The sequence below is a fragment of the Manis pentadactyla genome, chromosome 4 (genome assembly GCF_030020395.1).
Source record: "Manis pentadactyla isolate mManPen7 chromosome 4, mManPen7.hap1, whole genome shotgun sequence".
NCBI lineage: Eukaryota > Metazoa > Chordata > Mammalia > Pholidota > Manidae > Manis > Manis pentadactyla.
The window spans coordinates 72,364,845-72,381,859 of NC_080022.1; the positions used below are offsets into that span (position 1 = coordinate 72,364,845).

The 17,015-nt window shown below is 38.7% G+C and overlaps 1 protein-coding gene across 10 annotated transcripts in view; it reads right to left on the minus strand.

Moving 5' to 3' along the window:
- Nucleotides 1-17,015, minus strand: part of MCOLN2 (mucolipin TRP cation channel 2) — a 56,085-nt gene that overhangs the window by 37,142 nt on the left and 1,928 nt on the right. For 3 of the 10 annotated variants that reach the window (XM_036890239.2, XM_036890241.2, XM_036890240.2), the window contains exons 2-3: nt 2,420-2,554; nt 1,402-1,561 (exon numbers count right to left, since the gene is read on the minus strand). In XM_036890239.2, coding sequence (XP_036746134.2) covers nt 1,402-1,554 — 153 coding nt within the window. In that variant the 5' untranslated portion in view covers nt 1,555-1,561; nt 2,420-2,554. Of the gene's footprint in view, nt 1-1,401; nt 1,562-2,419; nt 2,555-5,242; nt 5,320-5,446; nt 5,668-6,226; nt 6,343-17,015 lie in introns of those variants that run through there. The other 7 variants (XM_036890243.2, XM_036890244.2, XM_036890233.2 and 4 more) reach the window with 5 other exon arrangements.

The window sequence follows — 17,015 nt, forward strand, 5'->3', positions numbered from 1 at the left end:
GGCTGTCAGCAGCTGTGATGTGTCACCTCTGTGTTACCAACAGAACACACAGCATATGAGGTGCTTTGTGCATATTTTTAACTAGCTATTAAGAGTCTGTGCCAGAGAGAAGATAGTCAGTAAGGTAAAACCTAAGCAGATGCACCTTTGAAGGAAGAATCCGTGGCATTTAGTAGATACCAGGACAAAGAAGGAAGTCAAAGTTAGAGTCTGAGTAACATTGATAGATCAAAAAGTTGAAATGAAAGCTAGTTTAGCAAGAAAAGAAATTGGAAAACAACTAAAATTGACCAGTGATAAAAGGGGACATTATTTCTCCTCCTTCCAAGTGATACTAACAATGCACCTACTTTATAGGGAGCCAAAATTATAATTCCTAAGCCAAGAATTAACATGGAAAAAAAATTTTTAAGGAAAAAACTAAGCATACACATTTAACAGTGGCCCTGCCTCTCAACCTTGCTGCTTCACTTTAAGTAACTTGGTTACCCTGAAACGTGAAGAGATGGTACAGCATGTCATACAATGAGAAGACCTCTGCATGACTACAGAATAAAGATACAATATCAATTAGGGCAGGGATCTCCTCTCATTTCTAAAACTATATGGAGGTCTTTTGAGAAAGGTATTTATTCTTGTGTCCCCAAAATAACATCTTTACAAACCCTTTTACATTAATAACAGAGTGGTTATCTGCCATAGGAGCCAAATATCCCAAATCAGTAGTGTTTTTAAAAGGGCATGCATTTCAGATGTAGTTACCTTTAGAGAAGCCTCAACGAAACTGATTCAGTACTAGCCTCAAAAGTAGATGACAGCTCTGATGGCTGTAATACTGGTGATAAAATGCTCAGCAGTATGAACTTAAACAAAAGGTCCCAATGTAGTCTTCATATGCCCTTGATAGTGTCAGTGGGTGAGTATCTGAATAGAGCAATCAGCTACTGATGAAAGGGAAACAGTATTTCATGTAAGCCTAACATCAAAACAGTAAAACCTGCAGATTCCAAAGTCTGTTTAAATAAGGTGTATCTGAGTAAAGATGAGACATTTTTTTTAGATGAGACATTTTAAGAACACAAATCACTTTGAATTGAGAAGTCTTCGCCAGCCTATGTGCCTTGTTCAGATATAGAACCACCCCCACCAGCCCATACAGATCTTCTTTTTATCTGTTATTTACAGAACCTGTGAAGAGATGACCTCATAATCCTTTACTAAAACAAGGTGGTCATCTAATCTGAATTTCAACCTACTACCCACCCTCCAGAGTCAACACAGTTTTACAGTTTAATGAACTTGAATATGGACTTCTTAGACAAAGGTCAAGTGACAGAACACGTGAAAATAGTTTCATCTTGGGGTAAGGAAAAAAACAAGTGAACAGATAATATAAATTACCTGTGTCGTGACCATAACAATTTTCAAAATCTGCAAACCTAGTTTCCATGGAATCTGGTGTCTGGCTCGGTATTTTTCACAAGGGTTCATGAAGTAAAACTTCAGGTCTTTCCTCAGACACTCTTCTTTCGCCTCAGAATCAAGATGAGCCATTGTATTTCTGCCACAAAAGATCAATTTTTAAGTATACAAAAGAGCCTGTTCATCAGAAAACTCCTAAATAATACTTTCTGTTCATATGTTCTACCCATTCTTACAAGTAAACTTTCCAGTCAGGGAACTCCTTTTCTCTTCAGAAATCTGAAAATTATTCAGGACCCTCTATCATGTGCCTTTGCACACACATAGCTATTCATCTTGTTCAAAATGGCCATTCTCAAAAAATTGTTAAGAATAGGATTTAATTTGCAAGACTTGCCAATTCCTATATCTTAACATATAGCACTCACTTGTCACTGGAGTACTAACAAAAACTAGAAGGGATACTTTCATGATACTCCAAGTATGAAATCACAGAAATTTAGTATAGGCTAATATAATTCAATTGTTATGGAAATAGACAATCTGTTCTATAACTCTAAACTGAAAGAAGGATTATGTTCCCCCCCTTTTGGATAATATATCAATAATTACAAGATCCCAAAATAGAAATACTTTAAAAAGTTAAAGTAGCATTTCCTTTATTTATGCCTAGTCAGATACTCATATCAAGTTGTATGAGCAAAATTTTCTTTTACTATTTCAAGGGCTCTCAACTCAGAAATGGACATATGAGTCAAGGTGGCCCAAAAAGAACCACTGAGATGGGGTCACAGGACTGTGATTATAAATGATGGGAGAGATGTGGGCCTTCCACTAAGTAGCATCCAAATTGGGGTATGCAAAACTATCCATTAGGAGTATAGAAAATTCTTCTATTTTATTCTTTACTTTAAAAACAACTGAACTATATGAATAATTAATAAAGAGAATAACAGTGGTATATAGTAGCATATAATTTATAAATAAATATACACACATTGGGTATACATGCTTAACATGTATGTTGGATACATAATCAACAAAATTGGGAGATCACAGACTTAAAGCATAGGCTGAGTCTGGAGTTCCTGGAAGTCATCTCATCATCACAGGACAGCCTGCTGGAGTGGAACTGACACAGAAGAACAGAGAAAAGAATAAGTCTAGTGACAATGTTTGAGTTCCTGGATCCAACTGAGCCTGAAGCCATTTACCCCAAGAATTTCAATTTGAGCAAATAAAGACCCTTTGGGGCTTAAGCCAGTTTGAGTTAGCTTTCTGTTTCTCACAACAGGAAGTATCTTGATGGTTAAGTTTAATGAATAAATTCTATTAAGTTCAGCCAATCATTCAAGCTACTCATTTCTAGGGAAGTTGTTTCATTGGGGGTCATTCTTGGGGATCTTTCACCTGAAATACCTAAATGGCATATTTTAATACTGACTTTCAGTCTATGTTATCTACCTTGACTAACAAGTTTAAAAGAAGTCCAAAAGGGAAAAACTACTTTAAAGATTATTTTAAGACCATTTAAGACTTACACTGAGTTGTTAATAATGTTCTATTTACCTCTTGAATTGATCTGACCAACTTACTAAATACTTGCTGAGCTGAGCAGCCATGCAGTGTTTGGGACACTCAGCTGAATAGGTTCCCTGAACTTCAGATGCTCAGCATCCAGGAGGAGAAACAGACTATCATGAAACGACACCTAGTTATCCATTCAGTCAAAGTGACAGTAAAAGATTCTAAAGGCCATGTAGGTTACATGGTTGTTAGCAAGATTTAGCTCTTTTAATATTAAGATTCAGTTTTCTTAAGTAATCAAAGACCTGATTAAGACAACATGTGCACAAGACATTATTCTGACAAAACAATAAGTAAAACCCTTAACAATCTCTTGATATTAACAGCAGACCAATAGTTCAAGAAAGACTTTGTCCTTTTAACAGAGAAAACAAAATTCTAATGTCGTGATGCACTTGATATTAAGCTTTATTTACCTCAATCACAAACAGCATAACCACATTAAATTCCTTTTCCACAAACCTTTTACAACTTTTTTACATTCAGATGTTGTCCTAAGTCTTTCTTCTTTAAATAATCAGCCTCTCACCTTTCTTTTTCCCTTTTAATAAAATGCATTACCATTCTTTACCAAAAACACTCATCTTACTTTTCTCGCATACAGAGATACTTCCCTTATTTCTAGTGGTTTTAATTCCATCTATTAAAATTCTTAATTTTTAGAGACCTTAATTGTTAGCAAAAACTAAGTAGCAAGCAATTGTGAACTGTTTGTTACACCAGTGTTTTTAGACTGGCAAATTTATGAATACATTTCATAATTTCTAAGAAAATGTGCTTCTTTACAGTACAATATTTCAGTAAGTACAAAGCATATTCAGTAACAGACCCAAATTTGTCCTTATTTTCTCTGAAATAAGAAAGCCAAAAGTAGATAAACCTACATTCAATAATTAATGTTTCATTATTTTATCTTACTGATAAAATATTTAGTAACTAAACTGTCACTTAGCAAAACTTTTCAGGTTACCAACAACATTCTCAAGCTATTTTTAGATACTCATACTATAATACTAAGTTATTGTTACTAAAAAGTTCACCTACTACACCTATTTAGTTTATTTGTTCTCAACTACCATGCCTACATTACCCACAAAAACTTCATTAGACATTAGACAAAGTCAGCCATTCTCCCAAGCCCTTTTTCCAAAAAAAAGTTTAACGGGTAATGTCAACTTACAGGACTTTAGGTAAACCTAGGCAGAATGAATGTTTTAATTCTAATGTTAATCTTAAGACATAGCTATTTTAATTAAACCAAACTTAAATTAGCATTAATACCTAATATCTTTCCCAGATCACATGAACATGAAAAATATTTGGGTTAGTTTCTATCAGAATTTGCCAGTTTGGAATTGCCCAGTTCTTACAATGCTTGTCTTCTAATCAATTAATTTTAGCAATGCCATCCAGAGGTAAACCCATTTATAACACAAGAACATGTACATAGACAAACACACAAACAGATGCAAACAAAGATTTCCTGGGTACTAATATGTGTGAAGATGCCTAAGGGCTAGATTTTGGGCAAAGGCGCTTCTAAAGCCATTTGTTTAAAAAGGACTCTTTTTCCATTTTTATTCTTTCAGTCTCAGGCAATGGTGAGGCCATGTTTACATTAGAAGGACATGATAAGATTTATGACAGAACATGCCTTTAATGGCTAAGGGGAGTTCGGCTGTGATTGTCTCATAGCCACCTGGGGGCAGCAGGGAGGGTGCATAAAGAAAAAAGCAAAAACATAAAGTCAGGAGAAAGTAGCATGCACATTTACTCTCGGGATTCACAAGTGGGTTAGCCGCAGGTGCATCTGGCAGCCAGGGGTGTTAGGCTTGGGCTGGCTCTGAGCCAGTTCCTGCAAGTAGGCATTCTCAAGGCCGCACTCTTGGGACACAGGGGGAGTCAATCCTGCTGTGTCTGGTTCCCCTCGCTCACCACAGCTGTGAAGGCTTCAGTCCTCCCTCTTGCATGTCCAGCTGGCCTCTCACAGGCATTTACCAATAACGAAGGAAGGAAGAATAGAATAGGGCTAAAATTAGCTAATAAATCCACCTGCCCTGTCTTGGACCTCTGGAGCAGAAGGGACACCCGTTGTGCAGGGACAAAAGAATCCAGGTGGCCACTAGTCCTGCAGCATCCAGGCAGCACCCCTCTGGGCCAGGGTGCTCCAAGGCATCAATGAAAATCCCTAGAAAGGAGGAACTGAGCTACCTGGCAGAGCCACGTCACCTACCTGGCTCTTCAGACCTGTTACTGGCCCCCAACGACCAGGTTCTTGAGTTTCAGTGTTATAGAAATGGACACTGGCCTCTAAAGAAAGCAGGCAGAGTTTATTAGAGACAGCTTATATACAAAGGAGCCGACAGAAGGGCTCACAAAAGCAGTTGTAAAAGGGTTTGGGGAGGAAGGGCATTGATGAATTATTTCCTTATGTTACCTACATCAGTTGCTTTCTCATGTCCACTCCATGGACAGAAGATGCTGATTCACTGGCTTTCCCAAAATATGCTCAGGGCCTCCTTTTTGATGTTTCTATAGAATAAGCTTAACACAAAAGAATTTTATAATTCTTCTTCCTTTCCCAAGGTAATGTTCCTAGTGTAAACAAGGACTGGTTAGCGATTCTTGGGATTGTTTTCTCTAGTTTCAGATACGGTTAATTGACTGTTAGTCATATGGTTGGTTAATGGAATTCTTTGTTTTAATTTTACCCTTTGAAGCCCCAAGATGGAGGTTCAGTTTAAAACGGAGCCCCCTTGCTCTTCCCTATCTGATTTCATTAACTGGGCCTGAGAGCAACATCCTCCAGCATGAACTTTCAGACCCCTGAGAATAGGCCAGTAGAAGCCTGCAGGGGCATGTTTGAGCACTACTGAACTGAAGAGCTACCCACCGTCACATTAGTGAATTGATGTCGCTATTGTATTCATCCTGATGATTCCCAATATCTTTTGACTTAATGAAATGAAAAGGGCATCGGAAAAGTTGTGGTAGAACCTGTAGAGTGAGGTCAGGAAACTCCTCCCCACACACACCCCAGAGAAGAAAAGAGGAGATGGTTTTCTCAGAAACAGTGGTGTGAAACACAAGGAATTAGGTCAAATAGTGGACATCTTTTGATCCAAGCTCTGCCAGAGACATTTCCCTGCCTTCCCCGAGTTCAGTCTAGTGGAAGGGGGAGATGTGAACAGATAAAAAGTATAGTAAAACGTGTTACGTGCTGTGCCTGAGGTACGCACTGAGTGCTCTGGAAACAGAAGGGAGCACCTGATGCAGCCCAGCTGCTTCAAGGGACTTCAAATGATTCTTCCAGCTGCTGGTGTCCTTGAATATATATGGCCACAAAGAATCCATTAACCTTTTGTAATTCATATGGCCCCTAAATGTTCAAGAAATGGGTAACTGATGCCAACATTACCCTAAAAAAACTTATTAAGATACACTTCAGGCAAAAAAAAAACAAAGTGGCAAATAATGAACATCAGGATCACTTATGCAAAATCGTTTATAGAACTGTATCCTTTCAGAAGTTTTTCATTTAAATATTTACGGATAAATTGCAATATTTCTAGCACTGTGAAGGATAACAAGAGAAATGAAAAAGCTAGCATGAAAAACTTTCCCTCTTCAGTGAACGGGAGTCACTATGTAGGTGAAATATAGGCTGGTACTAGCTAAGTGAGATCAACTGGTGATAGAAATACAGAAAAAGCTAATGTAAATAATAAAGTTACATGATGAGATGGCTGTTTTTCAATAACTAACAAGTTTAAAAATAAGATCGAAAGTTTGGAAAAAAAGGTAATGATATTTTGGTTCAAGGAAAATATAAATGTATAAGCTTTCTAAACCTTACTTTTCTGAGGGCTCTTTCTTGCTCCCTCTTCCCAATACGTAGATTTGACCTAGTTCCCTGGTGGGTGAAGGGTATTTAACACACACACAACCAGACATCTTATTCCTATAACAAAAGTAAAATGGTGCAAAAAAAAAAATGTAGTGCAAGGTGAAAAGGAAAAAAGAGAGAGAGAGGACAATATTCCAGAACTAAAATTTCCTGCATTTGATACATACTTAACCAACACCCTCCAGTGCTGAACACTGGGCTGGATGTTTGGTACATGAGGCTGGAAAGCTGCAGTCACAACTTTATAAGCAAGGATTGGGTCAACAGGAGAAATACTGCAAGTTCTTTCACAAATGATGAAAATCATCAACAGGCTTAGAAAAGGACAGATATCTGCTAACTTGTAACACAACTCAGGGAAGTGAAAGTGGCTACAGTACAAAAACAGTTAAGAAATAGAAATCAGTGAAGACCTAAATTACACTGATCCATCAACTGTAGGGAGGTCATGCAATTGAAGTTGCTCAAAATAAATAAGAATATGACTCACAAGTTATTTATGTTTCACTCAACTATAGGAAATGCACAATCTGGATTTGTATAAACTTAATAATTCAGGCCTTAGTACAGGATTTAAACAGAACTTAGAAGCCAAGATCTCATAATGTGGTGAGAGGCTGAGAAAGCACATCTAAGATACTGTCAGTTAGTAGGAAAACTTCCTCTTTCCTCATATAATCAGTACTGTGTGACATCAGCTAATTTTAAGGCTGTCATATGACCAATGGCAATTCCAGCCTTAACAATAGTTAAAAGAGTTGAGGCTTGAGGTTTTGAAAAAAGCTAAAAAAAAAAAAAAGAACAAGTTAACAGCAATTCTTAACCTCCCTGGAGTCATAACTCCCTATAAGAACTGTAAAAGCTCCTGACTTTTGCCTCAGTAAACCACACATACCAGCTTCAATGATGGGTACCTTGTTCCCATTAATACCATCTGCTTTGCAAATAAGCTCACCAACCCAGGCTACTACTGCTCTTCAATTTGCATGACCCTGACCCTACTCAACAAGAGACATGAAAGATTGTTTTCTACTGTAGTGGTCTCTGAAGTGGGGTGTGTGCACACAAGGGGTATACAAGATCACTCATTGATATGTGAGAACAAAGGCTTAGGGCTCTAATTGTATTAACCTAGCAAAGAGAGAAGTTAGGATTTATAAGTTTAATATATGGATTATTATCTATCATACCTAAGATGCCCTCACTTGGTCAGAATACCAGATGCCTGTGTTTCACTTTGGTGTGCAAGGTATCCCGGGGGAAGGGAGCAAGTTCCCAAAGTTGAGTTGATGGTAGCCTCACTGGTATTCAGCACATTCCTGCCACTTAAGGTTTATAAAGGCCCATTTAAGCATTGTTAAAGTATGTGCTCCAGTTTAGTTGACCCTCACAAAGTGGACAAGGGGCATAACAATTCCTGCAAAAAATGAGACTTGGTGTAAAACTACTGTAGGCCTAAATTAACATAAACAAAACAGGAATGTTAATATTCTCCTTAGGTAAACTTTGTCGGGCATAAGTTTAAAAAAGATGAAAGGCAAATCCAATGCAAAAAGAAGTTGGAAAAAAGAAACAGATTTATCTAGAAACCTATTTATAATACTGGCTAAATCTATGGTTCTTAAGCGATGAACCTGGCCCTAAGTGTATACTTTGTACCTAAAATATTAGGTAATGTTAACTATGAAGTCATAATGACACTATAAAGTCACTGCATTTAGCAAGTCATTTTAACATCCTCATCTATCTTATCCCCTAAAATATTCATTTACCTGTTTTATAGTATATATAGTTTTGCATACAATATGTAAATAAAGACATTTCAGAGAGGAAGGGTGTTCTTTTAACTTATGGGGATAAGTTATCAAAAATACTTGGGACAACTTCTCTAGTATTTCAGAGCTCCATCCACCCCTTAAATGTGGTTTCTTTTCTTCTCCCAGCTGGTATTACAAACTCCTTCACTTGGAAGAAGTTGATGTTCGTTCCCACAGCTCCTGACAAATACCCCTCTCCCTATTAGACCTATTTAGTTATCTTGTATTGACACAGTGACACTAGAAAATAAAGTTTTTTCTAATTCACAACTCTCTCTTCCTACCCACAGAGGATGGAGCAGCAGAGGCAGGGAGAACCACTTTCCAGATTTGTCCTTCTTCCTGTACCCCTATCACCACAAACAGTACCACCAACCTTCCAGGACCCCAACCAGGAACATATGTCTGTGTGGCTCTGTGTCACCAGGTCCCATCTTACCCCTGAACGTCATGTTTCCCCCCACAAATTTTATTGTGTACATAATTTAAAATGAACTGTAATGAACCCCACCCCTGATTTCTGCTCCTTAGAGGCAACTTCTTTTATCTGATTTTTTATAGTTGTTTAATATTTATAAATATTATTATCCCATTACTTATTTCTCTTTCAGATATTATTACTTTATGCCTTCTTATGGAAAAGATGGATTTAGCTCTTATATCTGCCCCTCATCAGCAAACATACACAGTGTACCTCCCCACTCATCTTCCGAATAAAATATTAACAAAAATTTTGGAAAAATATTCAGAATTTACAAAGCTAATATGCTAATACATTTCACGGTTGATGCATTGGTACACCATGTTTTTATATTCTTGCTTTAAAAAAATTTTTTTTGGAGTTAATTGCCTTTTTTTCCCATTTGCTTAGTTTTCTACATACCAATCAGGACTTTTATCAGCAAACTCTGGCTGAGTCCGCCAGCTTCTTTCAATGCAGTCAAACAAGCTGGGACTCCTGTTAGTGACTTTCTTCTCCCAGAGACATCCTCTTGCTCTAACCGACACTGGTTGCTTTCCAATCCCTGTTCAGAGGCATCTGTTTGGGAATCCCCTTCACTGCCTTCCTGAGCTGGATTCCACCCTTACCTCTTTCTTGGCTCCCACATTGTGTGGACTGTATCCTTCAAACCTTCCTGTGAAAGGAAGCCTGGAAGGTAAAAAAGTAAAAAAAAAGCCTGGAAAGTCAAAGTCCTTTCATGACAGACACTGCGAGTTGCCCACCCAGTATCCATTCTTCCTGTCTTCCTGATTTCATTGAGGGCAAGACATATATTAATACCCAAGGATAAAACAATTAATATCAAAGCTAGACAAGAACTTAGGGCTATGGTTTTCAAATTCGCTGCACACTGAGTCACCTGGGGTGGCCAAAAATCCTGGCGCCCAGCTTCTACACAGACAGAATTCTGGCCTAACTAGTGTTAACAGTCATCTGATGGAATGAACCCAACATTTACCTCCTTAAGGTACCTTTGCGCTTCAGATTCTTTAGAGCACACACTGGATTTCCATTCATCCTACTGAGACAGAGACCATGAGCTTAGACAGAATAGGGTGAGGGCCTCCGGAAAAAGCAAGGCAGGATATTTGCAGTCAGAGCAATGTAACTACATGCAAGGAAACCCCTTCCAAAACTCTGTGTTAAACATTAAGCTCTAGGGTCATTCTTCAGTGAGATCAGTTAATATTCCCCAGATAAAGAAGAGTAGCACATGTTTTTATTATGCTAATCATTCGTAATCATGTATAAGATTCACCTTAGCATGCTAAAGACCCAGGCCTATGTGCTGCCTTTCCTCCTTCAGATCTGAAGAGGTGACTTTGCAAACTGGGCAACTAATTTAGCATGCAGACCCAGCTGTAGAAACATAATAAAAGGCAGGAAGGATTCCACCTTAAAGATAAGATTGCATTTTAACACCCAGGAAGTTTAAGAAGATTCTTAACTTATTCTTTAGCAAACAGACAATACCTCAGCCAACCTTGGGGGCTGGGCAGGTGGCCTTTTGATATGCTCCTAGACCAAGACGCCAGTATCCCATGGAGAAATCAGAGCAGTAAATTTCTTGTGTTAAGTTTTAATATTCAGGGACCACTTAACAAGTCCACACCCTTAAGACTTTTATCCAATTCCCAAAAATCTCAGCTGCCTATAAAACCCCTAGACAACGCACCACTACAGGCTCTCTTGTCCCCTCCTGGTGTGAGCCAGTAGTTCTGTCTGTCCTTTCACTGTATCTCAAAAAAAAGTCTCCCTGGCTCTCCTACCTTGACTGTTTGCTAAGTTCATTCTTCGACTCGACTCTGCAAACAAGAACCCCAGCATCACTACTCCACAGAAACTATGGCTCAGAGTGAACCATCTCCTGCTGCAGATTCCAACAGCTGTGGCTCAGCGACTTACGGCATTTGATGCAGTGGACCTCTATGCCCCGGGACAGCCTCTCTCTGCTTCTAGGAGGCCCCCTGCCGGAGTCCTGCTCCAGCGGGCCCAGAGGTCCCTGAAGGATGAATGGTGTCGGTGAATAAGTGAGGACACAGACACTAGCCGAGATGCTAAGCTGGCCATTTATTGACAGAAACTTCAAGCATTACATAGGGACTGGTTACATAAAGTCATCATAAAATCATCATAAAGCATGCGTCATTAGGTATTTTTTGGCATAATCTACTTCTTGGAATGTTCCCCTGCTTTTCCAACCATGAAAGATCATCATGGTCTTTTACTCAAGATTTTTCTGTTGTTCTTTTACTTTTAGATTCTAATCTCAGGTTAAATTTCTACAGGGCAACACAGTGTCTTGTAAATGTGTCTTAAAATTTGCTTAATCTAGGAAAGGTCATTTTAAAATTGGTCTCTCACCTAGACTCTCTGCAGGGGCATTTTTTTTCTATAGTTCCCTGAAACCGGTTACAGTAGAATGAGCAGCAGTCATTCTTTTGATCTTGGCTACAACAACGCTTACTGTAATCTCTATAGTACTGGTTCATAAGGAGACTACACCAAGATATTTGGCCTCTCCCAACAAGGCTCCCATCTGCTCTCTTGACCCATACCTTATGATGGTCATCTCTTATTTCTCCTGGGGGCCAAGTTGGCCTGGGAGTTGTACCCTGAATTCACCTGAAACTTCTTTTATTTCCAAACCCAGGGATAATAACCCACCTGCCTGGGGGGAATGTGTAGGGTTTTATTTTCTTTTTAGATGAGGGATTATCTTGACACAAGCTGGGTTTTTATGGTTGATCTACGGTTCCTAACAGTCCTTTCCCAGGGGCTTCCTTCATTGGCTCATTCTGAGGCCCTTCCTTAGGAATGGTCCCTGGGGCCATGTTCTGATTCATGGGGCTGTTTGGACTAGGAGAATATTCAAATTAAGCAATAGAAGAGATATCAGTAGCCTCCCCTTTGGAGGCCCACTGTGTGGTATCCATCCATTAGCCTTCTGGGCTGTGCCATCAGGCAGGTGGTGTAGCTTGGCTCCTGGCACCACCCTACACCTGGTGTTCTTCCTACCTCACTGGGCCTTTCTCAGTCTCCTGGGATGGTTTCTCTTCCATCTGAATTTATATGCCAAAGTGCCTCAGGACACAGCCCAGGACTCTTCTGTCCTCGGTCCTCCCTTCTAAAAGAGTTTGTCCAGTCCTATGGCTTTAAATATGATTCACATAATGTGGACTTTCATATTTCATCTCCAGCAAATTTTTCTTGAACAGACTCCCTTACACAAGCTCTTCCTTGAAACTCCACCCACATGTCTGATAGATTTCTCAAACCAACCTTTCACCACCTTCTCCACACATCTGCTCAATGCAGTGACCATACATATGCGTCCAGATGTTTCATCTGTAATCCCTTATCCTGTCAGTGGTTTTCCACCTTGGCTGCACTGTAGAATAACCCAGGAACTTTGAAAAGGTTTTAGTATCAGACTTCTAGCTCCAAACATTCTGATTTAACTGGTATCCAGGTATGAGCTGGGCAACCAGATTTTGATTAGCTCTCCAGATAATTCTAATGTGTAGTAAAGTACAGGAAGTTTTCTTTCAGAGTCATGCTTTGATTTCTCCTTTTCTTCAACCCTCAAACCCAGTGGATCAAGTCTTCCTTTAAAACATACCATGGAGTGGTCCCCATTTCTCTCTATCCACTGCAGCTTCTGAGCACCATCACCGCTCACTTGACAACTACAGCAGCCTCCCAAATCTCCACATAGTAGCCAAAGGGGTTATTTTAAAAGCTTCAGTCAGATATTACCTCCCTGCTTTAAACCCTTTAGTGGCTTCTGACAGCTCTCAGACTAAAATCCAGTCTTCCTACCATTGCCTAGAAGTGACTGTCCACTCCTTCCCATTCCCTCTCTTTCCCTTCCTTATTACCCTGTGGCTTCCTTCTTGGCCCTGGAACATTTCCTGCTCTGGGCATTTGCATTTGCTGTTGCATCTGTCCTGCTGCTCCCCCAACTCTCTATATGTCTGGCTCCTCCTCATCCTTTGCCTCTCAGCTGAAATGTATTTCTTTAGAGAGGGCTCCTTGGGAACTCCATAAAAGTGACCATCCCCACTGCCTCTCTCATCAGTTGATTTCCTTCATAATTAAGATCACAATCTTTATTGTTCTTCCTTTATAAGAACTTCATGAAGCCCAGTCTTGCTGACCACTACATCCCCCAGCATACAACAGAGCACCCAACACATAGTAGCTGTTCAGTGAATAGTTGTTAGAAAAAATGAATGAATGAATGAATGAGACAATAACTGACTACATGAGCTTTTCCTTGGCTCGTACCTGTTCACATCAAATGATAATAAAACTCCTAAAACAACAATCATAGAAAATCTAAAAATGACAAACTGAATTAAAAATACACTGAAAAGTCTTGCTTAAGATACATTAGTAGGTTTTAAGTAATTTAGTTACTTTGTTTGCTGATAGAAACCCTACTTTGTTTCAATTAATATTCCTAAGGTCTTTCTAAAGAATGAATTTTTCAATGAATTGTTATGAAAACTTATAATCCCTTGAGGATATAGAAAGCTGGAGTCCTCCCTCAAACCAAAACCAAAAATAAAACTTAGACACATTTAAAAAAATAAAATTGATAGATGCATAAGATATACAATTTTTAAAAATACAATATAAATTCCTTTCTAAGCATGAGAAAATTAAGAAACCAATGAAAATTACATTTCTTAACACAAAAAATTTAAGACTTCAGAAAGTTAAAAGACAGACTGGGAAAAATATGTATACAATATTTTCAGACAAAAATTGAGTATCTAAAACCTGTGGAGAGCTCAAAACTATTATTAATAAGAAAAAAGGCAGCCCAACATAAAAACAGGCAAAGGATCTGAACAGGCCAGTGAACATTTAACAAACAAAAATATACTAAAAGTCAGATTGGTGCAAATCTATCTTAAATTGTTTTTATCAATAATGAAAGAAAGCTGTTGAAGGAAAAATAAACTTCTGAAGGGCATTTGGACAGTACCTGGAGAATATCTTTGATGTGGAAATCAAACTTCTATGGATTTATATTACAAACGTTTAAACTGGTCAAAAAGATGGTTATAGAAATGTTCATTGCAACCCTATGACCTAAATGACCTAAAGATGTCTATGACATGTTAATTTTTTAAGTTAAAAAATAAATATATTGAGATGTCATTTTTCAAAAAATGCCATTATTTATATCTGGATACAGACATTTTTAAAGTCTAGAAGTAAGTAAATCAGAAAAAAAAATCTTGGTTATCTCTGTGAGATAGTATTATAGGTAATCTTAATTTTCTTCAGGTTTTCCATAATATCTTGATTTTTGGTGATTAACTTGTAAATTCTTGAGTTATTATGAGTTAAAATAAACTACTTCAAAAATAAAGAGTTTAATGACATGTACCAGGTAGTCAAGTATTTCCCTGCCTCAGATCTGTGTGTGGTGAATGGGAGGTGGAGAGTGGGGGAAAGTAAATGCAGAGGCTAAAACTCAGCAACGGCCATGTTGGCCTGAGGGTGACCATGTTGAGTCACGAGACTCTGTGGCAGATGGAACTTTTTAGAACAATCCCAGCAACTCCCACATTGTGGCTGTGTTTGTTTTTTTTTAACTTCAGTTTCTACAATGAACTGATATTCTAATGATTTCCCAATCACAAGAGAGACAGAGACAAAGAAATGTCCAGAGAGCTGAGGTTCTGGGGTAGTTGGGCCCCAATTAAAGGAAGTTAAGAATAAAAAACAGTTCAAAGAAAGAAACCTTGGTTACCTCTCACAACATGAATGGCATGGTCATTCTAATCCTGAGAAGCACCCAGAAGAAAGACTGTAGGGGCTTTTCATTTTCCACTAGAGCCACCCACACAAGAGGAGCGTGTTACAGTTTTCAGGAATCTCCCTAAAGACAACTGTGCCACATGAGTTCCTAGAAAATCATCACTCATTACCACTTTGCTGCTTCAGGTCAGCAGGAAAGCAGAATTATGGCTGAGCTTTTTAAAAGTGTTTGTTCTGAACATGCTACACGCCCTTTGAAACTATATCCTGAAGAATCAGCTCTTTGGGTCAGAGATAAATAAAGCAAAACTCTATTCCTCAGCAATACATCATTTCAAATGCAGTGATAGCTGGAGAAAATGAATGGAATTGTGGCATTCATTACATTTTTCTTTCTCTAATAGTCTCATAAATGCCCAATTTAACAGTCATGCTGATGACCCTCCCTAAGGAAAAGTAAAATTAAAGGAAATTATAAAGTTATAATTAGTCATTTTTCTCTCAAACTAGGGAATCAGTTTACTTTACTTTTGGAGAAGTCCACCTCAGTGTCAGCTGGGGAATCCCTAGATTCAGCCTATCTCTAGTTCCTATAGGTAATGTGATTTTTTTTTAAAGCTCCTCATTTAAATAGCTCCTCATTTAAATCTTCCAGAATTACTCTGAGACAGTTTTCCAGAATCTTTAGCCCCACCAGTCACCAATTATTGCCTGAGAGAGTTTTAGGCTGAAATCACCAGACATATTCAAGGAGAGAGAACAAAATACAGCCTTCAAAGGTGAAGAAAGAAAGCAATCCTCCCAAAAGAATATTGGCAACACACTCCCAAAACTGTCTTTTCACACCAGGGAAAAGGAGGCTGAGACCCAAGCTCAAAACAGAGCAGAAAGCTCAGCTAGAGGGAGGCTGAGGAAAGGAGGGTTATAGCCCCCGGGAGGATTGCCAGTGCAAACAAACAAGTAAACCAAAACATGGCTTTAAACATGTGATCCTGGAAGGACTGCAGTTTGATAAAGAGAATCAAGTCTGAAAGTAAAATTACTTTCTTTATGAAACCGGTAACATTTGATGAAACGAGCTTAGTGAAGGGTGGTTTCATTCTCTAGAAACGACATGTGGAACCCAGACTCAGGCCTCAGCCAGAGAACAGTTCAGCCTTAGGGATGATCCCCTTTTAATTTTCACAGCCAAAAGGGTTTTCTTTGGCCACTAACTTTGAAAACTGCAGCCACAAGAAGTCACCCATTTTTCAACTGTGCTTTAAGAATTGTCTTATTCTGGGTTTCACTTCACTGACAGAGACCTAATCGGTGAGACTGGCTTGAGACTATGAGCATCCCTGACTTTCCGTTCTGTATTTGTTGTCACTCCATTCCAAATGTGTCCCCCTACTCTGCCCACTTGCTTCATTAGGATATTTTACATGTATTATTTCACTGTTATAAACAATACTTTTGATGTGTTTTTTGGGAGGAAAGAACATGGCCTCCTCAAACATTCATCTGGATTTATCAATTTTTAAGTACATAAGATTAAATAAAATTGGCATTATTCTAGTGGCCTCTGCATGGGAATGGTCAGGGTAAGCATAGGAAATGTGCCTGCTTTTAAAGGATCCAGGCCACAAAACTTGGTTTATGGAAGGTTTGCTAAAGGAAAAGGGAAAGTTCAGGGTAATGGGAGTTTGACTCATCTTAAAATATGAAGAAAAAGATGAGCTAAAATTTTGAGACTGCTGATTCAGTAAGGAGTTGTTTCTGGGTTCCCCCAAACCTGGGCTGCTTAGTTTGTGCAGTTCCTGAAAACGTGAAGTCCACATCCTTCCTCTGGGGAGAAGAATGCATTTGATCCCTTCAACATAAAATAACAGAATTTGCATCCTAACAGCCACAGAAAACCTCTCCCACCCTTCTGTTACTGACCCCTTCTTCATTCTCACTTTACAATGACCCACAATGCTGTTTCCCACTGGTACGTACAACCAGGCATTTATTTCCACTT